Below are 25,805 nucleotides of genomic sequence, written 5' to 3'. Positions count from 1 at the left end.
TATTTTGCGATGCTATACAGTAATTTTCAGACCCTAATTCCATATAATAGAAAAACAAAAACATTTCGATCCTTATAATCGACATATATCGATTATATAATTCATAATCGAACCAAACTAGAAAGGACGGTGACGTTTACGGAATTAAAAGAAAACTATTCAAAAATCGTTCGAGTCGCCCCAAGAATTCGCTAAATAATATGTTTAGTCAGCAATGATCGTAGTTCGGCGTCGACTCATTGTCAGTAATTTTTCTTGGTATCGATTCCTTTTGTAATAACGAGACATTCCGTATAAACCACCGCAAATTCACAATATTAAGTGTTTAATTAAACTGAAATATTAATTGTATTGTTGTTATCTGCAAAAGTCAAAAACATACATCAAAACGGTTGGGGGGAAGGGGGGGGTCGGTAGAATTATTTACCTTAAAACTTACGTCCCTGAGCGAACTCTGGCAAAGATTAAATTCGTTATAACAACGTTTCACAGTGGTCAAGGATGGGACTTCATCGCCAAAAGTTGAAATAAGTTAATCAATGGCACTCGTGTCTTGATAATTCACGTCGAAAGCCGTACAAAATCATCGCACGAAAATGTGCACGAGTCAGTGACAGCAGTTGCATAAGCGCTGCAGTGCTGCACATCTCCAATAAAAAAAATGAAGAAGCTCCCATAAATAATTATGTAATCTCACTAATATACTTAAATATTTTCTATTGCTTACCAAAAAGCAAAACCCACACACAAAAAAAACTGCAATAGAACTATTAGCCATGGAAGTAACGTGGACTAGTGGAATAACGTACCGTCGGTAGGTTACCAACTCACACAATCGCTCTCGCTATTATTTATCTGGGCCACACAATCGTGCTCTGCGAGCTCCTTCAGAAACCCGCGCGGCACTGTGTCCGTCAAAACGGTCTAAATTCTGATAAGCATTATATTTAAGTGGAGATTTCGCTACATTTGGTCAATGGATCTATTAGTATAAAGGGTATAAGTAATTCGATTTTTTTTTATTATATAAGTGGCGTTACACAATTTTTTTATTCAACAAATATATTTTTGATGCTTTAAAATCAAATGAATACCTCATCGATTATTCGAAGATAACCAATGAGAAAAGCCCTTAAATATTTTTAGAAAAGAAACTCCTAAAGGCGTACCTTTAATGTTCCAGAACATTGCGTAAAAATAAATAAAATAAAATAAATAATAAATAAAAAAAATAAAATAAAAAATATATATAATATTTTATCCGAATCAAAATTAGCAGTTTCTTATTGGATTACAGGTAGTTAAAAAGCTACTTTGTTAATGGTATGGTTGTCAAAAAATAAGCTTTTTTATTTCTGAGTTTTAAATTGGCGCCAAAAAGATCGCCGGTAAAAAACAATATTATTTCATCAGATAAACACATAATTTTAACGATCATGCCTGTTCGGAAATGTTTTTGACCAGCTCTTCCAAGTGTTGTTGTTGACAAACGTGCGGTTTCATTCGTTTCATATTTGCATCTCGCTGTTCTGTTCAATATCGGAAATTTAAGGGATTTTCCATCGCGAAACCCCAGAAGAAAATCCCGCAGCGAGAGTGAGTTTTTTCCTACCAGAGATCCGACCTTGAACTTCTGGTGAACAAGTCCGGCGGCGAAAGACCGATCCGAAAACGACAAAACGGCCCGACAGATAGACGGCACGCGAAAACATCGTAGAGGAATAGGTTCGATAAAGAGCTTCTGTTTACATTTGTCGAGTTATCTCGCCGTTGGCGTGTTATCGTCATTTCCAATGATTCAGTCGCTCTGTGGCCCGGCCGTGGCGAAAAAAATCTTGAACGTCGTGACAGCACCGACCATGGCGTACGTGCGCCGATCTACGCTCAGAGTCCGCGGTTGATCGCCCAGGTTTCCGATTTGCCAAATGGTGAGTACCTTGGCGGCAGTTCCAGTCAGTTTTTTCGCATTTTCCTCCAATTATCACACGCCGTACCGTGCGAAACCCCGTGGCGGGACGTGAGTGTAACGTATGCGTGTGACGGTGTCACTCCTGGCGGACGACGCGCTAACTAAATACGTTTTTTTTTCGGCGGGACTTTTAAACGACGCGTTGGTCGGCGTGACGCGACTTTTTTCCTCGTTTTAAAAATAGAACTTATCGCCAATTCCTCTAGCTGTTTGGTTTAAAAGGACTGATAGTGCGACGTTATATAACGAATCTTGCACGGTAGGTTAACGATATCTGATTAAGCAACCAATGATTTTATGAATCAGTTGACATTATTCCACGTTTCGTTGGTTTTGTCTGATGTTACCTTTCTCCACATCCAACGATGACTGATCACTGAGAATTACAATTTTAACAAAGACGCAGTATAAAATCATCATCTGCAACAAAACAATGTTATCTTTTTTTCATGTACAGGCTTCATTAACATGATTAAAATTGAACCACTGTTTAGGGTTATGGTTTAGTGACAACAACAACTATTAATATTTGTTACTTGTTTGTTTATATATGATTTATTTGTAGACATATGTTAGGTATATGAAAAAGTTATCCACGTTTTTGACAGTATAATATAAAAACATCCCTAGTTTCTTTCAAGATAACTTTTATTCAACTAAATAAACACCAGGGCAAGGGATATTTTTTTAACAAAAGTTTACAATCAAATGAAATTTCAAGATAATTTACAATTAAAAATGTTCAGATTTTTTTTTAATAAAGAATTTTGACTATATGGTGTATGGTATAACTTCCCATATATGGTCGCCAAAAAGATATGCTGCAGTGTTCGTACCCCATTATAGAGTAAGAATGTACTTTTCGATTTATCAATGATGTGAGTTTTCTAGTTACTGTAGTTAAAAAGAGATAGAATGCTATGGGTTTCATCGCATCATGTACCCGAATCAATCTGTAAAATTCGATTTGTGTTGGTACTAGCCGACATCGTTCTACAAAATTCTTCAGATATTTAGTGATAATAATTTAAGGTTACAAACCTACAAAGATTGTAAGCTGCTTAATGCTGCTACAACATTATGACGTGCTGACCTAAATATACGTGCATTGGCTATTTCCAAAAACCAAACCATTTGGTTCAAGACAAATAAGCAGCAAACAAACCGATAAAAAGGATCTATTTTAAGCGATTTTAGAATTATTTTAACATTTCTCCAAAGTTGCCTATATAATTAAATCTCTATTTAGCCTGCCATCAAAACTAAATTGCTTTACTGAAGTGTTGTATCTTTGCAGGTTACAACCGTTATGGACGTCGGCATCGACAACTACCTCCATAAGAAGTTCAAAAAGCAGCTGAGCATCGACCCTCGACCTCAGAATGACAAGGAAAACAAAGATTCGACCCGCAATCTGGAGCCGGGCCCGGAAAAAGCGACCGGCGACGACCACACGGCCCCGCACCCCGCCGCCCCGACCAATTTACACACTCCGGTCTCCAAGTCTTCCATATCAGCAGAGCCCCGAAGCATATCATCATACGTAGAACCGACCAATCCCGATCACCCGATCAAATCCGTCACCGGAGCCTCGTCCGTCGACGACTTGACCTGTTACAGGAGAAACTCCGCGACGCCGCCTCCGCCGTCGGCCGTTGATGACCACGACGCGTCCAAGCCCGAGGACGTGCCGGTCGCCGCGGACAAGAGTTCCGGTGGAAAGTACGTGTGCACTTACTGCAATCTGGTCTGTTCTAAACCGAGCGTTCTACAGAAACACATCAGGGCGCACACGAACGAACGGCCGTACCCATGTACCAGCTGCGGCTTCAGCTTCAAGACGCGCTCGAACTTGTATAAACACTGTCGGTCGCGCACCCACGCCAACCGAGTGATGGGCAACAAGGCCCAGGAGGAGATCGGCGACGGCCACAAACAGAATTTCTTAAACACCTCCACGCAGACCGCGAACCAGGAGTCCAGCGAACACCTCAACTTCAAGACCAAGCCGTACAAACCTCGGTTCCACACGGTGAAGCAGTTCACTGAAAAGGACCAGGCGGAGGAGGCGGAGAGGTACAGCGGCAACGATCTGTCGCACCACATCAACGAGATCATCAGCAAGAACAACTCCATAGTAAATTCCGGCGAACACGGGCTTTACAAGAAGCGTTACCCCGAACCCATCGACACGGTAAATAATAACGAATATATTCAGCATGTACATGTTAGGAACGATGCCGCTTATGGTCCGGAGAACACTAGGACGGACGAGCCTCTGAATCTGACCAACAAAAACAGAAAACGGTCGATGAGCGAGTTGGCCGAGCCGGTGATCCAGAAGAGCCTCATCAAGGAGCTGCTACTGAAGAACCTATCTTCGGACATGCAGTGCCCGTACTGCAAAATGATATTCCAGACCGTCACGGAACTGGAGCTTCACAAGCTGCGAAGCTGCAAGGGAAAACCGTCGGACGCCAAATATACCAGGAGTAGTTCGGTGAACGTCGCCTCCATCCTCACCAAGAATAAGAACGCGTTCGACAGCATGCCCCAGTTTCAAAACCGGGTGTTCCCCCTGAACTCTCCCGGTCCCTTCTTGGGGAAGACTCGCCTGGTCGAGAGCGACAAGAGCAAGTCGTTCTCGTTCGACGCGGTCAATATACCGATACCGAGTCCCGGGGGCGAAGTGTCGTCGAGATCTCCGAGTTTCGTCCTATCCCCATTGCATTTCGCCGAGGAGAAGAAGACAGTGAAGTTGTTCGGAGGTCAGGTCAAGGTTCACAGCGGCAGTGACAGCAAAAGTTTCAGGATCGACAATAAGGACGACAAGCAGGAATTGGAGGGTAATTTCGCCGATTATTCGAGCAAACTGAGCGAGAACAGAGTGGTGAAGTCGGGTTTGCAGTCGGGAGGAACGGTGCTGACCAATCAGACGAGTAAAGAGGAACCCAGAGTGTACAGAGACGTCATACGGGTGTACGAGAACACCTCGGTCTCCCCGAACATAGATATGACGAATTTGGGAAAGCCGCACTTTAATTATGAAAAAAGGGAGGAGAAAATATCCATTTCCGAACCGCCTTTGCGCCCTCCGCTGGGGGACGGACCCACCGTCAAGAATAACCTCATAAGCCCGTCGCACAAGTACAACAATATAACCGATTTCAGCCAAAACGCCGTCAAGCTACTCACTCCTAATATCAAACAACCGACCATAAGTTTATCAGGTATGTTTGCCGCGAAAACTAGTCTTCCCTACAACGTCAAACAGGTCGATCCGGATCCTAGTATGGCGTTTCACAGTCCCAGACAGCGGGCCTGTCCAGAGGACGTCGTAATGCCCGCAACGGAAAACGAAATCGACCTGAAACTTCCTCCACAGCCAAAGAAAAGGAGTTTCCAAAAACCCCTAGAGTTACACTCTCCGGGTAACAACATATACAAACCCGTAAATCTGTTGGTGAACGGAAAGGTCGTGCGATACGTGCCTGGGATACCGGGTCCCGTAGCAGCCGACGGACCCGTCGAAATGCTTTACGGAAATAACATAATAGCCGTAGCGCCAACTCAGAAAGACATTTCTTCCCCCGTCATCACTCTTTTCCCGCAACCCCAGCTACCACCGCCAGATAAGGCCATCACGCCCAAACCCAGTCCTACCGTACAGAAAACCTTTCCTTATACCGACAAACTTGCGGAAAAATCGTTTCATTCGCGTGCCGAGCCCGCGGGATGCAAATCCGAATCCCGATCTAGCTTCAGCGAGCGTAGGTCTCCGTTGAAGCTTCCCGACCAGAAATCGCCCTCCAAAGATCTGAAGATTCAAGCATCGGAAACGTCGAACGAACCCAAGAAATTCGTAAGACCGAACAGTTTAGCGCTGAAGCCGACCAGCGCTTCCTTGAAGCAACATCACGGCTTAACGCCGACCATTTTCAATCAGATCTTGATTAGTCCCGACACCCCCAGAGTAGACAAGAAGTACGCGCAGCAATTTCTCAACGGGAATTACTTCACCTACTTGGGACTGAAGAGTTCCACCAAACCCGTCTACTGTACTCTAAACAAGACCCAACCTTTCTACGTACCTCATTTTAAAAAACTGAGCATGTATTCGGAATGGAGACAGCAAGATACCAAAACGGATAAACTATACGTCAGTTCATATGATTCGAGGCAGAAGAATCTACGGTACACCACGGCAGGGAAGACATTTGCGAATTTCATCATCCATTCTAGCTACAAGGTAAATAAAATAATATTGTTTTCGATATTGGGTCTACTTTGAGATGAGCTGTTTCATCACGCAACGTACATAACTATATTTATTATTAGCAGATCCTATTTATTATTCTTATCTTAAATCATTGATAAACTTTCAAGTGAACCAAATATATTGATCAACTGATAAGTCAACATAAAAATGTCTTCTAAAAATAGTTTGTTAATATAATCCTATTTAAATTTTCGTTTCATTCAGTTTGTAAATATTTAATAAAAAGTGAAATAAAAATCTTTATTATACTTGAAAATTTATATTAAATTTATTTTTGTGAATTATTTATTATATATATATATATATATATATATATATATATATATATATATATATATATATATATTAGGTACGACGGTTATTATAGTCAGTCAAAGAAGAATCGGGAACAGGTAATTTAAGCTTTGGTTTAGACAATGATAGTCTTATGAGGTAGTGTGTTATAGTGATACAAAAGTGGTACGAATTGACTAAACGTAAAGCACAGAAAAATCAACGGCTATCTCTTCAATCAGGTTAACTTCAATGACGATTTTCAGTAGCCGTTATTGACTTAATTCTCCTACTCACTATAAAATGCTACTCATAAAAAGTCATACTTGATATTAACCCCAGCACTCACTCCACTCAAACTCTAAATCCAGCACTCTAAAGAAACAAAATGAGAGATGACATTTATACTTCAAATCTCCAGAAAACTGTTCTACCAACTTAATATTGGAATGTACTTTTTACTCATTATTGTGTTCTATCTTTTTTTTCTATTCGAATTTATCTTTTCTAAAACGTCTAAACCAACACATACAAGTGTCTAGCCTAAGAACTTTACCATCATAACATTCCATAACGGTACAATCGATTTAATAGGAACTTTTTACTTTTTTGAACAACACCTGTCAAACCCATACATGTTCTCATGCTCTTTATAGCACAATTTGACGTGTTCCTGAAAAGAAAATTCTAAAGTGACGTTAACTCGAAATCTCTGAAACATCAATGACATTCCAAGAAACTATTGCACTTATTTTTACCGTCACCACTGAAGATATTAAGAATTTTCATATCTCATATATGGTATTTCATTAAACATTTATTTTTCGTTATTTTCAGTTTGTTGTTTCGGAAGTCTCGAGCAGGAGCGAAAAGAGCGACGACGGTCAGAAGCCGGTGATCGGTGGTTATGAGAGCACTGAGGATTCACCCTATGTTCGAGGACGAGGTACGTCGTTGAAAAACATTTTTATTTAGACCTGTATAGTGATTGTGCTTTTTTGCAGGACGTGGCAGGTATGTCTGTGAACAATGTGGAATCCGTTGTAAGAAACCTTCAATGCTAAAAAAACACATTAGGACACATTCTAATGATAGACCTTACACCTGCAGTCATTGCAATTTTAGGTCAGTATCAGGTTACTAAGAACGAAACGGAGGAATATGCAAAAAAGCGTACCATTATGTCTTCTAAAATATTGATGAGCTTATATTGATATTTTTTTAAATTAAAAAAGTACCTGTGTGACCTAAGAATGCTCAATAATTTGTTGAATATTATTAAAGAAACATTTACAATTTCAGTTTCAAAACGAAAGGAAACTTGACCAAACATATGAAGAGTAAATCTCACTCCAAAAACTTGACGGATGGTGAATCTGGCCCGTCGACACAACTAAATACGTCGCAGAGTTCTGGTTCGGACACCGATGATAGCGGCATGGACAGTAGTGGTAAGATATTTGTATGGATTATGTATAAATATCATGGTCTTCTAGAGCTAATATTTATTAATATTATTATGATCGGAAATTAATTCTTATCAGTACGTAATTTTGACATTTGTACCTACAGTAAAGTTTTACTGATTTTATTTAGTGTTTACACATTGCATTTTCCACGTTTGAATATACATACACATATATTAATTCAATGTATCAAGTCGTTTTAAATAACATAATAATTATTACTAAAATTAATAACTAATATTATGACTAAAGAAGGAAAAATAAGAAAAAACATAACAAAAAGTGACATACCAATCGAATTTGTGTATTGTAAAATCGATATATTTCAATTATATGAGTCATAATCAAAAAACAACACAGAAAATAACGCTTTTTGTTTACGTTTTTAATCCGTTTTGCTTTTTTGCATTTTTTAAAGGATACAGTAATGAAATAAGAAATATTTTCAAAGAAAAAATATTGTTTTCGGCTTAAAAAATTGAAAAAAAAATTGTTTATATTATATTTATTTGCTAAGCAACTAAATATTATACTTATTACACATATTTACCAGAGTGAAAAGTGACTAATATTGGTTAATTTGGTGAAACTTGTCAGAAGTTCTATTTTATTGTAATATAATGAGTTAAAATTATATGATTACATTACAAAAACCCATGAACTTTATGCGAAACTTGAGTGTTAACACTTGAAACGTGATGTTTTTATTCAGATGCCACCAGTTGATTTTGGTTTCAATGGTTTCATGGTCATTTCTTTTAAAAAGAAGAGTATTTGATAAACAATCGATACGAACATATAATGAAGCTATTCCAATTATCAATAATTTAGGATACTTAATGGAATTGAAAGTTGAAAACTTAATTCAAAATAAGATCAAGCTTGTCGCAATGGACACTTATTATGTTGCTCAATTTTACCTGTATAATTTTTTCTTCAGTACATAAATCAAAATAACATTAATAATAACTTTTAACTCAGGTATTGAAAATATTAATGAAAACGAAATAAACAAAACAAAATTTTGGTCGGTATTATATATATATTCAAAATTATATATATTCACATATTATTGATGTAATTTCCTTTGCATTTGATTGTTTTCGCACTTATGTGCTCTAAATGTATCTTTTCTGTCCGGATTCTTCTCTTGTAACTTTATGTTTTTCATTCAGTAATATTTATATATTTTATATACTCCAAACATGCACAATATTGTCTGCAACAGTTTTAGTACCCATTCTTTATATATTCATATCATAACACTACCAGCTATGAATAATGACAATAATACAAATTTAAGATACCCTATCAAACAGTGTCAGATAACTAGTTACAGTTTCCATTGTCTACCATTATGTGAGCTTTGAAAATTACCATATGCTAGTGTCACATCTAGAGTATATTATACTTTTTGTTCATATTTTGGGTATGTTTTTGGACGAATTTTAATACATATTCATCTTCAATATATGTTTTAAATTTTGTATGATTTTCACAACCATACATGAGAAATAATAATATATTAAAATAAGTCAATAAAAACATAACCGGAGAATTACCAAATAAACACAACCTGATGTAGATTAGCGGAAAGCTCATGAACATAACGAGTCAATTATATAGGACTTCCCTGTCCTGAACATATGCTGATGAATGTGATTATTGAACATATGTCTGTATGCTATGTCTTTTGAAGAGAGTAACATGCACGTGTATATCCGATTCGTGCGAGTGCGTCTGACCTTATTCCTACCACTCTACCAACTTCATTTTATTTTCAGATGAATCGATGACCCGCCAACAAGAACACGAAGCCGCTTACGGTCTACTCTCGCTGTCGCAAAAGACCACGTCGATCTCGACATCGGTGACGGAAATCCTCAGCCCCTCTGGAATCCTCCAAACCGGAAATTCGCCGTCCAATAACGACCAAATCATGACCACCGAAGAGATCGCCTACGTGAGCAAGACTAACTATGCCAAGAACAAGTTCCTAGATAATTTAAATTATAAGCCATGCAAGGAAATAGCGGAAAATATTTCGATGACAGAAAAGAGCTCGCAGGAAGAGGAGAGCGTGTCCACGTACTTGGGGAAGACGACCACCACGAGACCGTTAACATATCCGTATACCTCGTCGTTGTCTGTCGACGGTAAGAGCAAGGACGTCCATAGCCCGGTGACGGATGAGCCGAAGAGACCCTCATCCACGGATCGGACCGAACTAAGCGAACCCAAGAACATCAAAACGTTCCACGTTATACAGAAATACGCCGCCGCTGTGACAGCAGCACCTTCAACTTCCCCGACCGTTCACAGTCCCCGTCATGTTTTCCAAGAATCCGTGGAGCGTAATGTCATAGTGAAAACTCCACCGCATCCCCCAAACAATGGCAAATTCCAAAACAGTCCTGTTCCGACGTTGAAAGTTAACGATATGGTGTTTCAAGACAGTTCTCTCGAGAGGAAAAGAAAGATATCTTTCATGGAGAACTCATTCAAAACGAAAATCCATCGGAACGATGAAGTAATGGATCTATCCATGGCTTCGGCTGAAAAAAGAGACGTTCTCCCTTCATCGCCAGCTGTACCTGAATCTAGTGGTTATGTCCCATACGAAGGAGTGAAGACGAATCAACACATTTACGTTGGTTCTCAAGATCTCTTTAATAGGAGCTCGCAACCATATAATACACTAGAAGACGAGCAACGAATGGTCGAAGAAAATAATTACAAAAATAAAGAATTGAGTCAAAAGAAACAACAACAACGTGCAGTGATTTTCAAGCTGTCATTGCCAGAGCCACCACCGACTCATTATAATTATTCCGATGCGGAGATGCATAATACGAGCAGCAGCGATACACCCAGATTGGTGGAATATGATAATAGCGCTATGGAGACTTTGGCGGACGTAGCGACTAAACAGGTGAAACTCGAAAAGAATATGTCGGCGAAAAGCGTGGCGACCGAGTACCTAAAACTGGTCACGCAAAACGATGGCGCCGAAGGCGGCAGAGACATTGGTCTAGGGCTTTCCAAGGACGTCAATGATCTTCTGGTGAAACCCGAGGGAAACAAGAGCTGTTCTATATGCTCTAAAAGTTTCAACAAACCCTCCCAGCTAAGGTACGACAATCGATAAATAACAAACCACCGGATGAGATAGTGCTCGATCAAAACCATTTTCTCAAAATATCCAGTCGCCTATGACTCGCATGATTAAAAAGCCTACATTTCGAACTTTAAACAATATTAATATTGGCATTTACCGAAATTTAATTAAATTACATTCATTTGACCTTAATTATTTAAAAACAAATTAAAATAAGAAACAAATATTAATTTTAAAATAAAGAACAATAGTCTGAAATTATCTGAGCAGACTACCAACATCACATACGATCAAGTTCTTTGGATGAATACTTTTAAATACTAGAAGGTTTCCAAGAAACAATTTTTCTAATGTGGATTTACATTTTTTAGGTTACACATGAATATACATTATTTGGAAAGACCTTTTCGCTGTGATTCGTGTTCAGTGAGTTTCAGAACGAAAGGACATTTACAGAAACACGAAAGAAGTGCTAGTCATTATAGTAAGGTATGAGTTTTTGTTCCCAATGAATTCTGTGGATTTTAATACAGTTCGCGCGTAATTTTACAGTTATCTTCATCACCAGCTCAATCATCTTCAGAACCGAGGCCTTTCAAATGTTCAGACTGTAATATAGCGTTCAGGATTCACGGGCATCTAGCTAAGCATCTGCGTTCGAAAATGCACATCATGAAGCTGGAGTGTCTCGACAAGATTCCGTTCGGGCTTTACGCCGAACTCGAAAGGTCCAACAGTTTGCTGACTGAAATCAATACTAGTGATGTGGACCAATGCTTAGAGAGTTTAAAGGTATTATTTTTGTCTATATACTTCTTTAATAAAGCATACATTAATTTTATTAAATGCCGAGACAGTCATAAAGCTCATTAACTAAAAATTGATTGTGGGTCAGTCTATTGCTAGTCACTGTAAAACATTTTCAATATTACACAAATAGCAAATACAATGAAAAATTAAATAAATCTAAATATAAATAATTAATATTATGATTTTCGAAAATACAGCATTAAGATATTTCTAAAGTAAAATAAGTTTCATACAGCATCTTGTATTAACTTTTATTTTTCAAAGATTATAATTACTTTCAAATTTCTTTATATTTCACATATATTAAAAGCGTGAGGAAAAATATACATAATTTAATTTTTTCAAATCCTCATAAATATCTATAGTCTATTAATTCTGATTACAGAAAATCTAAGATTAAATACTATTAAAGAAATATTCTCATACATAACGATGGTTACTAGAGCAACATAACTTTTTGGCATTGTTTTGTACAAGATAGTATAATTTGTGTACTGAATTTATCAGCAACTTTGTAAACCTCCGCTACACACCTTCACCTTTAAATTATAATTAAACGTAGCCCCCATAGAGAACAGCTTGGTATAGTTGCCCAAAATTATTATTATACAAACTGACAGAAATTAAGTGAAATATCTTCATGTTAGTTCATTTTGTTATTTTTGTCTTATTGATAAGGCAAGAGTTCAAAGTGTAAAAACTATTGTATTCCATAAATTATAGAAGTTCAACAATAATTCAATAACACGAAATAAATTATCAAATATACATGTACTGCTGATTCCATCACTGTCTTCAAATATATCTGCCTTACATAACTAATCCCAGTTTTTAAAATTAATGTTTAATATATTTTGAATTATCTATTTTTCCGTTACATATGAGAAATTAAAAAAAAATCAACCTTATAGCCAAATTAAAAAGTAAAAAATATAGCATATTACATACATTACCAAAGTTGTATAGTTACACAACAATTAATTAGCATTAAACACGTACATATTATTTCGATACCTAAGGAACATTGTCAGTGACTGGATATAAAGAAAATTAATGTATGTTTTTCCATAATACCAACAAACTTATAAAAGGAACGAAAAATATTTTTTAATGTTCCGTCAGTTGCGGCGCTGGTTTTTTTTTTATATGCGACAGTTGTTGCTTAAATATAGAAATATCTATTAAACATCAAGTAAACCAGCGTGACGTTGACAGGTGTAAAGTAATGAATCATGATTGACTATATAATTTCATTAAAATCCCATAATGTAGTAGCAGCGCTACTAGTGGAGTATGTGTGAATTATAACTAATGGATATTTTTCTTTTTTTTCAGACTTTAGCCAAAAAAGTTTTTATCAATGATCCTAACAAACTCCAATCGTTGTACAATCACGTCGAGTCAGGATCAAATATCGATGTTTAATCTAAGCTATTTATAAATTATTATTATGTCTATATTTTATTGAAGCGAAGACTGATAACAAAACCTATATAAAGAAAGTTTATACATTTTATACATATTATTTTAGCGAAAAAATGAGTGCCAGAGTTTTTATAAATATGATGATTATTTTTTTAGTAAAAGTAAAATAAAGTCACTATCTTTACCTTAGAATATATTATACGTATATATGTTAAGTTATCTTGTGAAAACTATTTAGACAAAAATACTATTATCATTTACAGCTAGTGAGAGTAGTAGCTGTAGAGTCATACTTATTATATTCTATTGTGTCAAATTTGTTATTGTGATAAAAAAAAAACTTTTAGTGTAAATATTTGGTTAAGATTTCAAGAGGGACATAACTACTATTGTTAAGTATAAGTTGTAATAGTCCTATAAAGGATTTAAATCAGACGTTCTTTTGCATTTCTTTTTGTGTTTTATCCCAGATCTGTGAAGATATTTCTTTGAAATCGCTACTTATTGTTTTGCCGTTTCTACTTAAAATAGAAGTTATAATTGGTTGTTTTCAATACAGTTTAAATATATTTATTTTATCCCATGTATATTAGATAACCCATTTAGGTTACGAGCTTTAAATGGTGATCTATTTTGTTAAGTCCACCTTTTACTAAGTTACTTAAGGTCATAGTTTGATAAATTTAGGGATTTTCCCTGTCATATGGGAAGTAAAATTCATATCTTTTGTAGTGCCAAACTGTCGCTTCCAATCACAACATGATATCATAATCTTACATTGTAGAGAAATAATTCTTATATTGATCTGCAGAAAAAATCTAAAAAATATTTTTGTACACCTAATAGATTTTTTTACAGCCTTACCTATTGGTAGATAAGTTTTGAAGTTTTTTTCATTATTAACATTTTGAGTGTTAATCCTTAATATGAGGAAATAATCAAAAATAGGAAATATTTAGTTTTAAATTCCAAACAATTTATCTAAGCCAATCTTGATGTTACTATTTTCGTTTCAACTGTTTTGAAGATTGATCATTCTGTTTGATTTTTCTTATATTACATCCGACATTATTCTACCTGTTTTTAGGTAATTTGTACATTTTGTTTTAATATATAGAGATGTATGACACGAAGGAAGGAGTGCAGTAGAAATATGTATATTATGTTGTTTTTTCTGTATATATCTGTTCATAAGGTACCTATGTCTATAAATTGTTAATTTTTGTTTTATTGTTAAAAAGATTCAAAATTTGTTAATACATTTTGTTTAAAACACAATCCACTTAGTTTTTATTTATATACTTGTACCTTCTCGATATTTATAAGCACCAGTCCTGGCCAGACATCACTTTGTAAGTAAAAAAAAAATGGGCAGATACATATATGTTACATCGCGCGACTGTTACAACTCTGGGCGGACTACATTGTTTTCAAGGAAACAGACCATATATTTTAAGACTGAATGGTGTAACGAGCGAGATGCCTAAAAAATTAACGTTAAATTACGTCAAATTAACGTTTTGTATCACCGTTCAACAAATCGCCTCTTAAAGAAAAATGGTATTTTGTAGTAAATTGATAGTTTTACATGTTAAACCTATTCATATTTCATAACGTGTTGGAATAATCACAAGGCCGGCAAATAATTTTGACATTTATTCATCAAGCTTTGGCTTCTAACTAACATTCTTGTAAGTATATCTTTAACATTACAGCTGATAATGGATTAAAATAACAATAAGCACTACCCATATGATGCTTACAAATGCACATTCATCTTTATCTGTCAAGGTTACAAAAAGAGAGTACTCTATATTCTGTAACGTGCTCTAGTTAACCAAACAAATGATCGTTTGGTAAGCATAACAGTTTAATTTATGATATTCAGGTAAATAGTGTTTGAAAAATTACTTATTAGAAGACAGGCTGTCATGAGAAAGAACTTGTCACAAAATATCTTGGAATATATTATTATAAAGGTTGTCTTGTTATACATTTTATTTTGATATTTTCTAAAATGTATTATTTTGTATTTTATTCAAACTTAAAATACTAAAAGCTATAACAATAATAAATGAGAATTAATTTTATAATGAAAAAAAATCATATATATTTATAACTAAAATATACACTTAATACATATTTAACTTAAATATACAATTGCCTGCATTAAGCCCAAACATCTTCTGATCTTCCAAATTTGAATATGATCGAAGCAATGCAAATCAAAGCATTTTGTAAAAACAGTGAAACACCTGCTGATTTTGACTTCCCAGCTGAAAGAAAATGAAAGTACAATATAATATAGAGCATACACATATCTTCTTACCTTGATTAATATAGACTGTAAAAAGAATACTGCATGATGCAATGACAGCTGCAAAACCCATTACAAATCCTAAAAACACCCAAATCCTAGCACCTCTTGTTCCTAAACATCCTCCTTCATAAGAATCACCATTCATCTATACAATAGATAAATTTGTTTCTTTTTAAACCATATATTATTGAGACTTACTTGTGCATTGGAAACAGAATTAACCATAATAAGAGATAATGTACCTGCTACTCCACACATCCAATAGCCAGCTGGTATTTGTCCAGGTTTAATAGTAGCAGAATCGATGATTATCCACCAACCAGTGAAAAACTAAAACAGTATACATATATACTAAAAATACCATCATTACCGTTTAGAACATATACCAATAAACCAGCAAGTAGTGAAGCATAAGCATTTCGTTTATCACCCTGAAACCATATACAAGACGGCATGTTAATATTTTCGAATAAATCTGTTAAAGCCATTAAGAATAACGTTTAATTTGAATTTTATCTTAAATAACAAACAAAATAAATAATGATTGACAACTTCCTTTGACAACCTATGACTAATCAGATTATTCAGATATTGCTCCACCTTTAGGTCATTTTGGTGAACTACTTCATTATGCTGTCATTCTGTCAGTTCTCAATTTTGTATCCTTAAGAAGAAACTGGTTTTTAGGTTTATTTCCCAATATAAATTAGTGACTCAAAAAAATTAAAATGTTTGGTGGTGGACGTGCTCCGATTTTGGTTTTAAGTAATGAAAACTTTAATTTATTGGGGATTTTATGATATTAATAGATATATATCGGTTTTAGGCCAAAACACAAAACGTGAGTCGGGACGAAAAGTTCAGCTGGAAAACATAAATGCCGGCAAGGTAATATTGCACGTGCTTTTAAGTTTTATAATAACGCCCTAAGTTTAGATATTACTATGTGAATATGAAGTTTAATACTATTTGTATACACGTTAATACACTTTTATGCCATATTAAACACCTATGCATTACATGATACAATAAAGATTAACAATAAGTCATTCTCAATATCGTTATTTCAGCAAGTAGCCGATGTAATACGAACATGCCTTGGTCCACAAGCCATGCTGAAAATGTTGATGGATCCTATGGGTGGAATTGTAATGACCAATGATGGAAATGCAATACTACGTGAAATCACAGTGCAGCACCCAGCAGCGAAAAGTATGATCGAAATCGCTCGCACACAAGATGAAGAAGTTGGAGATGGAACCACCTCAGTTATTGTATTAGCTGGAGAGATGTTAACTGCTGCTGAACAATTTTTGGAACAACAAATTCACCCAACCGTTATAATAAAACAATATAGACAAGCACTGGAAGATATGGTCACTTTACTCGAAGGACCTTTAAGTATACCTATTGATAAAAATGACAAAAAGGCTTTAGCCAATGTGGTAAATCAATATATTTTTTAAATTAATATGTTGGTAGTAATTTCTTTTGTTTTAGGTTAAAGGTTGTGTGGGTACAAAATTCATTAGTAAGTGGTCAGATTTAGCTGTCAATATTGCTCTTGATGCTGTTCAAACTGTAATGTTTGAAGAAAATGGCAGAACAGAAATAGATATCAAAAGATATGCAAAAGTCGAAAAAATTCCAGGTGGATCTTTAGACGATTCAGAGATTCTAAGGGGTGTTATGCTTAATAAGGATGTTACACATCCAAAAATGAGGAGATATATTGAGGTACAGTTTTACTAATATGAATTGAATTCTTGCACAACAATCTATTTGTAGAATCCCAGGATAATTTTGTTGGATTGCTCACTTGAGTATAAAAAAGGCGAATCTCAGACTAACGTAGAAATAACAACTGAAGGTGATTTTACCAGGATGTTGGAAATTGAAGAGGAGCATGTCCGAAAACAATGTGATGAGATAATTGCCCTCAAACCTGACTTGGTGTTTACTGAAAAGGGGGTATCAGATTTGGCGCAGCACTTCCTATTGAAAGCTGGTATCAGCGCAATTCGCCGCGTGCGTAAATCTGACAATAACAGAATAGCAAGGGCGTGTGGGGCCACCATTGTTAACAGAACTGAGGAATTGCAGGAAAGTGATGTGGGTACTGGAGCTGGTCTCTTTGAGATTAAGAAATTGGGAGATGAATATTTCTGCTTTATTACTAAATGTAAAAATCCTAAGGTATGTAGACAGTACTTATATATTTTTTTTTTCTAATACATACAAATATAGTGTTCACTTAGGTTATTATCGCCATAAACATCACATATATGTGCAATCAGGCTTGCACTGAATTTTTCCATATTCAAAACGCAACAACTATTGGTTAAATAAACAAAAGACATCACTTATTATTTATATATTATTATATATTATGTGGCTATTCATTATCATCTATTTTACAAAATTTCATATCTGCTAATCCAGCTACCTTTCTATAGTCTTAGCGTTGTTCTGCTGGTTAGTTTGTAATTGGTTTTATAATGGTTATATTTCTATTTAAAAAAATATGAATAAATAAAACCCTAATATAATACTATTAAACCATTTATAAACAAGTAATAAGTTAATAAAAATGTGCAAGCTTGCATGATTAAAAAACAGATTAAGCTGTCAGTTTGTCTTGCTAAAATATGCACGCGCAGACTCCCCAAAACATTCTGTTAACAGTCTAGATCGACAGTGAGGTATTCATTTTATTAATGTTTAGGCTTGTACCATCGTACTTCGTGGCGCTAGTAAAGATATTTTGAATGAAACTGAGAGAAACCTGCAAGATGCTTTACAAGTGGCCAGAAATATTGTCTTACAGCCTCGTCTGGTACCTGGAGGTGGTGCTGTTGAGATGGCTGTAGCCCAGCATTTATTGCAGAAGGCAACGCACGGGCCATATAGAGCTCTCGCCCATGCCTTGGGTAATGATTAAAAAAAATAGATAAGATGCGTTATTAAAAACATTTTGTTTTACAGAAATAATCCCACGTACTTTAGCCCAAAATTGCGGCGCGAACACCATCAGAACCCTTACAGCGCTCAGAGCCAAACACGCCAATCACACTGACTCAAATTCCCCTTGCACGTGGGGTATCGATGGAGAAAGTGGGGACCTGGTCGAACAAAAAGAAAACGGTATCTGGGAGCCTCTCGCCGTCAAACTTCAAACGTACAAAACGGCTGTCGAAACCGCCATTTTATTGTTGCGTATCGACGACATCGTTTCCGGATCCAAAAAGAGGGGTAATAACGAGCCACCGACGCCTTCCCAGCAAATGGAAACCACGAATGCGATGCAAGAATAATTTTGTTAACGGTCACTTTTTATCTCAAGTCTTTGCTTTTCATTTTTTTTTTCAATGTAACCATTTTTACAGCACTTTTCTTACCTCTAGCCAAGGTATGCTAGCTAATCATTATTTAACATTTTCACTTGTTTAAAAGTTTTTTAAATTACATAATTGGAAATAAAACATTTTAAAACATCTCTCTTTCCTCATTTAAGACCATCTTCCTCACACTTGAAATAAATCTAGTTACTATTACGTTACAGCATCATCGTTCTTTTTTTATATAGAAGGTATGCCGGCTTTTATGCATATCGGAAGGATCGCAGTTTTTGACATTTTGTTTTTTTATATATTGCTTTTGTAAGCTATATGATAATAGTTCCATGTATTATGTACTAAAACTCAATAATTCTCCATCATTTGCGATGCGTACTTAAAAATATTTTAAAGCTAAAGTCTTACAAAAATGTTAGTTATTTAGTGATATTTGCGAATGATGTCACTCCACGCATCAAATATGATCACAAAATATTGAAAATATCCTTCTGTGTCTGTGCTCCTTTTGTCTAGTTCTGGACAGGGTTACGTCCGTATTGTTCATATGTATGTATATCATTTAAAACGAAAGTATATTATACTATTTATCTTAAATTATATAAAGCGTATACACATATATCTAATATAATGAAATAATACAATTTATCTAGGTCTTTTAATATAATGCACAATTTTAAAAACAAATTCCTCCTGAATACCTTAAATATAATAATAATATATTACATGTATATATATATAAAATGGAATATTTAATTATAAATAACTATATGGTTCTATTTCTCTTGGCACTATTACTTATATCAACAGCTTCTTTTTTACCATCCAAACAAGCTTTAAATTATATACATGTTTAAACATTTATTCAAAAAGATACTTTTCTAGAAGATCCAATTATATAGACAAGGATGGCGACCATTGGCGGATTCGACCACTAGGGCGCATGCCCCAATACAAAACATCAATCAACTCGCGTGGGCCGCCATTTTGATAAAGTTGATGCGAACAGTGGTTAGTTTTCGTTTATCCTAAAAAATGTTCTAGGGACAAATTATCCAACCACGGTCTTTTTTGCATCGTCGCACTGTTTTTAACGTAAGTATTCCTAATGTCCGTATTTATTAGTGCAGTCTTATTTTCTTTTGAATATTTCAATTTTATTTTTTGGATATATTCAAGGTAGCCGCTTAGATTATGTTTGTAAACATTTTTTTCTTACTAGTTTATACTACGATTATTTGATTGATATTTAAAAATCACTTGTTTCACATTTAGTTATGTACTGTGCACATAATAATATAATTTGTTTTTTGTTTTGACAGAGCGCGAATACTTTTAAATCCTATGGTGTAGGTATTAAACCCTACAAAATAGATATGATAATTAATTTTAATATGACGATTTAAATCATAAAACATGATTTATCTAATCTGATATATAATTATTACAAACACAATGCAATAATTTTTTGTTTTAGCTTGAACATAAGCTATTAGATGGATAGGACAGAATGTGGCTTAGGAGTGAGAAACGATCAAAGGGTCATTTTAGCCTTGGCTATAAAAAAGGAAAGAAAGGTGTGAAAAGACCCTGGACTGCCAAGAACAAGACAGGTCAGTTCTACAAGGCTTGTGTTAAGAAATCTATTAAGAAAACCACAACAGTCGAAAAAGAAAAACAGGTATAATTTATTTCATACTTAGGAATGGACTTTATAATGTTGTTTAAAATGTAGGTTGCTGAAGAATGTAAGGAGAATTATCAAGCTCAAATTGTGCCTGAAATTTATGAACAACCTAATGAAAAAATTGTTGAAAATATCAATGTAGATACATTACCAAATAATAATGGTATTGGGTCATCCAATAAATATTACGAGTTTTATGCCACTACTAGTTCATATGAAACGCCTTCCGATAATATTTTGGAAGGTGATTTGCCTAAAGAAGTTGAATATAGGTTTGTTGCCACAATTAGTCAAATTTATTTTTTTTAATATGCTAAATTTTCTAGTTCGATTGAATTAGATGCTAACACTAATATAATCAGTTGTCAAGAAAATCTGAAAGAAGATTACACCAGTAAAATGCAATTCAATATAACGGAGAAAAAAAGCTGTGAATATCAGAAATATGGGTTGTACAGTGAGAAGGTATGTGAATCATTGTATTATGACTATTCATCGCTGAAACCTGATTTTACCCAACTTCAAATGGATATTAATGTGTTGAGTAACGTTAACCCACAAGAGTTCACCAATATGCTTGATGAGGAAATGGCTAAAGATGTTAATATTGGTGAGTCAAGTGAAAATGACCAGTATAATATTCTAATATTTATTTTCCGTCAGCAAATGTTGTGTATGATTACGCCAACATATACAGCTGCAGCATGCAGGAAGACAATCTGATAACCAGCGTGGTACCTCAGGAACACGAAAGGCTGGATACTCAGCCAGAACACGTCGAAGTTGTCGAGGATTCGTGGGAAGCCTTCGATCCATATCTCTTTATCAAACATTTGCCGCCTCTTACGTTCGAAATGAGATCGAAATGTCCGGCCCTACCGTTAAAGACACGGTCCAGCCCTGAATTTAGTCTGGTAAGTGATTTATTTTAAGCTTGTTGAAAAAAAATATGGAAATTTTTTGCTTTTCTGGGATTCAGTAATTCAAAATCTCATAAGATATGGCTATGATCTCAATCTCGCCTTGTTCGATAAAGTTATCACTTATATGGTTTGGCTTTATGATTTTTTTAAAGCTATGCTTTTATTCGGTTATTCGATCACAAGTTTACTTTATTATGTATACAGTTTTGTACAAGGTGCATCAAGTGGTAGCAATCTAATTTCGTGAATTGTGCAGGTTCTCGACTTAGATGAAACGTTAGTCCACTGTAGTCTTCAGGAACTTAGTGATGCGAGTTTCAATTTCCCGGTCCTGTTTCAAGATTGCTCTTACACAGTCTACGTGAGAACCAGACCCTATTTCAAGGAGTTCATGGAAAAAGTGTCCCAAATGTTTGAGGTGATTTTATTCACTGCCTCCAAGAGGGTCTACGCGGATAAGTTGCTTAATTTGCTCGATCCAGAGAGGAAGTGGATTAAATACCGATTATTCCGGGAACACTGTGTATGTGTAAACGGCAACTACATCAAGGACTTATCGATCTTGGGACGGGACCTGTCTAAGACCATCATCATCGACAATTCGCCGCAAGCTTTTGGATATCACGTAAGACCGACAAGATGAGCTTAGTAAATAACTCAATATAAACAATTTGTTTCTTGTTTAGCTCAACAACGGCATTCCCATCGAGAGTTGGTTTGTAGACAGGACGGATTCGGAGCTAATTAAACTGTTGCCTTTCTTGGAAGACCTTGTGCAGATGGTAAGGCGTCCTCGTTTCGTTCCATCATCCGCGATTCTAACATATCATCGTATTTTTTCAGAAAGAAGACGTAAGACCACACATTCGAAACAAATTTAAACTCTTCAGCTACTTACCACCCGACTAAAGCGGAAGAAAGAGCCAGCCCCTCATCCCACCCCCGGACAATCTCATCCGTTTATTTAAAAAAAAAAACAAAACTACTTAACGATAAAGTACTGACTAACTCTGGCTCCACGGGTTGTCGTTCATCATTTGCTTTTCGTAAGCAGCAATATTTCGGGGATTCGCGAGCCAGTAGCGATGGTACACTGTGCAATATAGTAAACGCAAATGTGATCGAAACGGTTGTACGTTATATTTGTTAAGTTACCCCCGGATGCTTTTCGGTAGAGGTTTTTGTTTTTCCTTTGTTTTAGGGAGAACTATATTTACCAGATATGACGGTTCATGATACTAAATTTTTTCGAATCAAATAAAAAGTTATTTGTTTCTAAGAATACTGGCCTTGTCGTGTTGAGATTTTTTTTGCAATACGTTTCTCGTTGTGTCCCGTCAGGACAAATCGCATAGTTGCTGATGAGTGACATGGTTTAAAAGAAGAAGGAACCAAGTCCGGTGAATAAGGCAGGTAAAACATTTCCTATCTAAGTTGTCTATGACCGTTTTTTTGACTTTTTTGTGCCCTTTTTATCAATCCATGATTCAAATTTATTAATTGTTTTATCTATACAATGCACTCGTACATTTTCAATCAATGTTCATGTTTGACTGAGTTAAAGCACAAAGAAGTCTTGATTGCTCAGAGAGTACATCATCTTCTGCTTTTCTATCTTTTTTCATTTAGCCGGTGAAGTACTCATTTTTGTACATTCTGGATCTTTTCTATGGCATGCATCTCTTGCTAAGTTTATGTATCTTCTCCAGCCCATAATGTTTGTAATTTGACACCCTTATATTTTCTATCATGCATAAGAACATTCTCACCATAAACTTCCACTTTACTTTGCATACAGAATCATTAACCGCCACATAGAAGCATTTTTATATAGTGACGCACGAAAAAAGATTTGCCTTAAGAGCCAAGAAACATTAATCCTGCAAAATCAACTTTTATCAGTAAAACAATATTTTTTATAAAGTACCTTAATTTGACAAATCTCAAGTTTCTTCATAGGAAAATATTATATTACATTCTTTATTGAAGTAATCACTAGCTATAATACTCAGTCAACAAGTTGGCTTTAGAAAAACAAACAAGTATTATTCAAAAGAAGGTGTTGGTGCCGTGCTGTCAATTTTCACTGTTTTAAGGAGAAATTGGTATAATATTTTTCTGTAGAGTCTGTCAAATCAAGAAGTCGCATTAACTCCTTAAGGATAAATAGGTTACTGTCCACAGTGCATGTTTGGAAATCAATATAAATTATTCAAACGTTGGTCAGTATTTTAACCTTTATCATTTTATATACATAGTGTAAGATAGTGAATTAGGACGTATATCTCGGCATAGTGTTACGTTTTAACACTTATATACCTATTCGTACTCCTAGTTAAAATGTAACACTCATGCTGAACCATAGAGAGTTTTACTGTATATAGGGGAACAAAAACTGTCAGGTGATATTGCCATGTTTCTCGGTATCCCCGGATTTTTGGAAACAGTCACCGTCGAACGCGTGAATGTTTTCAAAGGAACTGTTGACGTCCGAATATGCGATTTGATTTTTCTTCGTTCGTGTTCATAGCGAACTAGACTTGATTTCCGTCCGATTTGTATTTGTCGATAATCGAATACGACTCGGACGTTACATCTTAATAAAATGTTTCTCTGGCAACACGGGCGTAAGTATTATCACGTATCTTAATGTTATATGTTTTATATTTTATTATGAATTAAAGAGACCAGGTCTATATAAGTGAATATATTAGATGTCTTTTTGTTCGCTTAAGAAACAACAAAATTATAAACTGATATACAGTGTCGGTTTTTAAAACGGTTTATTTGAAGTGTTTGATTCATAATATCAAATCCAATGTAACATTTTGTAAAAAAACTAGCAGAGTGGGCTTTGAAAATTAAACAAAAATTGTGTCGCTACGAATTGTCATTGAATATGAATCGAAATAAAAGCTTAATGTTGGTGCCTTAAGTCTTCTTGACGTGTTGGTTGAATTTCTGTTAACAATTTAGTATAAAGCTACTGTACTGAAGTATATTTAAAAAAATTATAAACATTTATACGAGAAAGTATCCTTTATAATGTGAAAAGTCAATTCACAGAATATCCAACTAAATAAATAGTAATGGATAGAAGGTGTGGGTGACGAAGACAAGTATTGTTGAAACGATATTTCTGTTTTGTTTCCAATGCCTACTATTATAAATGTTATTATTTTAAGAGTACTTTTTTTATCTGAAATTTTAAAATTCGTTAAACAAATACAATAATTATCACTTCAAATAGATATTACACTGTATAACAAAGTGATTTAAAAACGTTCGGTTATTTTGTCGGCCAATTCATATGTTTATTATTATACCTTTCTTAGGTATTTGTGATCGAAATTATATTATACTATTTTTGTTAATATTGAGAGTGGTTCCAGATATATTCTTTTTTATTCCACATTATTCTCTTCTATTTTTCCAGTACTTAAGAAACTGTATTTGTTTCGCTTATTGTTAAGATAAAGAAGGATCTTTATTAGTGTTGTTTCTTTATTAAGTATGCATATACATACTTTTAAAGAATTTACGAGTTTATACATAAAACCGCCCTACTTTACTAATCAAGATTCTTGACACATAACCCTGTATAAATAGAATGTAGAAATGAGAGATTTTGATTAGTTTTTAACTTAATATCGGTAAGCATTTCCATAGAAAAATCAGTATCTCCCAGAGCGTAATGCGTTAGTTCTTTGTTTTTTTCCAACGGTGAAATATTATATATTTTCCGATTAAGATTATATATGTATATGATTTAATCTTTTGCAGGCTTTTAAGTATTTCGTTGTTATAAATATTTTTTGTTTACTGTTATAATCTAGTTTAAATAGTTTTATAAATATATTCGAGGTATGCAAATCTGTATTATTATTCTACATCCTAAAAAGGTATTTATTTGAAGGGTTAAAACGAATTAAAAATAAAATTACCACCCCTGAAATATAAATATTTTTGCATTTTTTTCATTAGATTTCAAATCAAAGTTACTATATTATGTTTTTGAAAAACTAAAGGTTAGATATATAATTTTATCAACGCCCATAAAAAGTAAAGGCAGTACATAAATAATACAAAGAACCATGCAGTATATAGTCACAAAGTAACAGTGAACTCACGTTTCGTCTTGCTGTTACATGTTTGCTTCATAATTAGAAAAATATGATATCC

General features: G+C 34.8%; 4 protein-coding genes across 7 annotated transcripts in view; 3 read left to right on the top strand and 1 right to left on the bottom strand.

Annotated features, from left to right (window-relative positions):
* The window catches only part of LOC143194936 (uncharacterized), a 32,007-nt gene extending 17,389 nt beyond the window's left edge, over nucleotides 1–14,618 (top strand). The window contains exons 1-9 of one of the 4 annotated variants that reach the window (XM_076401736.1): nucleotides 1,812–1,928; nucleotides 3,267–6,218; nucleotides 7,359–7,467; nucleotides 7,526–7,646; nucleotides 7,824–7,972; nucleotides 9,772–11,119; nucleotides 11,477–11,594; nucleotides 11,658–11,897; nucleotides 13,251–14,618. In XM_076401736.1, the coding sequence (XP_076257851.1) occupies nucleotides 1,926–1,928; nucleotides 3,267–6,218; nucleotides 7,359–7,467; nucleotides 7,526–7,646; nucleotides 7,824–7,972; nucleotides 9,772–11,119; nucleotides 11,477–11,594; nucleotides 11,658–11,897; nucleotides 13,251–13,340 (5,130 nt within the window). In that variant the 5' untranslated portion in view covers nucleotides 1,812–1,925 and the 3' untranslated portion in view covers nucleotides 13,341–14,618. Of the gene's footprint in view, nucleotides 1–1,811; nucleotides 2,229–3,266; nucleotides 6,219–7,358; nucleotides 7,475–7,525; nucleotides 7,647–7,823; nucleotides 7,973–9,771; nucleotides 11,120–11,476; nucleotides 11,595–11,657; nucleotides 11,898–13,250 lie in introns of those variants that run through there. The other 3 variants (XM_076401738.1, XM_076401737.1, XM_076401739.1) reach the window with 3 other exon arrangements.
* Nucleotides 14,619–15,421: 803 nt separating this feature from the next.
* Nucleotides 15,422–16,243, bottom strand: LOC143194942 (transmembrane protein 50B). Its single transcript, XM_076401746.1, has 4 exons — nucleotides 16,047–16,243; nucleotides 15,859–15,990; nucleotides 15,670–15,805; nucleotides 15,422–15,616 (listed from the first exon to the last, which is right to left on the bottom strand). Exons 1-4 carry the CDS (start codon nucleotides 16,146–16,148, stop codon nucleotides 15,510–15,512), a joined length of 477 nt encoding a protein of 158 aa, XP_076257861.1. The 5' UTR covers nucleotides 16,149–16,243; the 3' UTR covers nucleotides 15,422–15,509.
* A 27-nt stretch (nucleotides 16,244–16,270) lies between these two features.
* Nucleotides 16,271–19,154, top strand: CCT3 (Chaperonin containing TCP1 subunit 3). Its single transcript, XM_076401740.1, has 7 exons — nucleotides 16,271–16,425; nucleotides 16,487–16,548; nucleotides 16,731–17,105; nucleotides 17,161–17,397; nucleotides 17,449–17,856; nucleotides 18,386–18,590; nucleotides 18,646–19,154. The coding sequence occupies exons 1-7, from the start codon at nucleotides 16,389–16,391 to the stop codon at nucleotides 18,972–18,974; spliced, it is 1,653 nt and encodes a 550-aa protein (XP_076257855.1). The 5' UTR covers nucleotides 16,271–16,388; the 3' UTR covers nucleotides 18,975–19,154.
* Nucleotides 19,155–19,946: 792 nt separating this feature from the next.
* LOC143194939 (uncharacterized) lies at nucleotides 19,947–25,496 on the top strand. Its single transcript, XM_076401741.1, has 8 exons — nucleotides 19,947–20,108; nucleotides 20,491–20,694; nucleotides 20,749–20,972; nucleotides 21,027–21,310; nucleotides 21,364–21,614; nucleotides 21,880–22,248; nucleotides 22,310–22,405; nucleotides 22,467–25,496. The coding sequence occupies exons 2-8, from the start codon at nucleotides 20,524–20,526 to the stop codon at nucleotides 22,530–22,532; spliced, it is 1,461 nt and encodes a 486-aa protein (XP_076257856.1). The 5' UTR covers nucleotides 19,947–20,108; nucleotides 20,491–20,523; the 3' UTR covers nucleotides 22,533–25,496.
* The last annotated feature ends 309 nt before the right edge of the window (nucleotides 25,497–25,805 follow it).

The sequence above is a fragment of the Rhynchophorus ferrugineus genome, unplaced genomic scaffold, assembly GCF_030347505.1.
Source record: "Rhynchophorus ferrugineus isolate W39M unplaced genomic scaffold, kcgeb_rfMv2 rfM4, whole genome shotgun sequence".
Lineage (NCBI taxonomy): Eukaryota > Metazoa > Arthropoda > Insecta > Coleoptera > Curculionidae > Rhynchophorus > Rhynchophorus ferrugineus.
This window is presented reverse-complemented; position numbering and strand designations above follow the sequence as displayed.

What these genes read in the sequence shown, in the direction of transcription:
- LOC143194939 (XM_076401741.1), top strand. Translation starts at nt 20,524, where the DNA reads ATGTGGCTTAGGAGTGAGAAACGATCAAAGGGTCATTTTAGCCTTGGC. An exon ending in CAGTCGAAAAAGAAAAACAG is followed by an intron (nt 20,695 to 20,748) that starts GTATAATTTATT and finishes TTTAAAATGTAG; the next exon opens with GTTGCTGAAGAATGTAAGGA. An exon ending in TGGAAGACCTTGTGCAGATG is followed by an intron (nt 22,406 to 22,466) that starts GTAAGGCGTCCT and finishes GTATTTTTTCAG; the next exon opens with AAAGAAGACGTAAGACCACA.
- CCT3 (XM_076401740.1), top strand. Translation starts at nt 16,389, where the DNA reads ATGTTTGGTGGTGGACGTGCTCCGATTTTGGTTTTAA. An exon ending in AAAAGGCTTTAGCCAATGTG is followed by an intron (nt 17,106 to 17,160) that starts GTAAATCAATAT and finishes CTTTTGTTTTAG; the next exon opens with GTTAAAGGTTGTGTGGGTAC. An exon ending in AGCTCTCGCCCATGCCTTGG is followed by an intron (nt 18,591 to 18,645) that starts GTAATGATTAAA and finishes TTTGTTTTACAG; the next exon opens with AAATAATCCCACGTACTTTA.
- LOC143194942 (XM_076401746.1), bottom strand. Translation starts at nt 16,148, where the DNA reads ATGGCTTTAACAGATTTATTCGAAAATATTAACATGCCGTCTTGTATA. An exon ending in ATTCTGTTTCCAATGCACAA is followed by an intron (nt 15,806 to 15,858) that starts GTAAGTCTCAAT and finishes TCTATTGTATAG; the next exon opens with ATGAATGGTGATTCTTATGA. An exon ending in TACAGTCTATATTAATCAAG is followed by an intron (nt 15,617 to 15,669) that starts GTAAGAAGATAT and finishes ATTTTCTTTCAG; the next exon opens with CTGGGAAGTCAAAATCAGCA.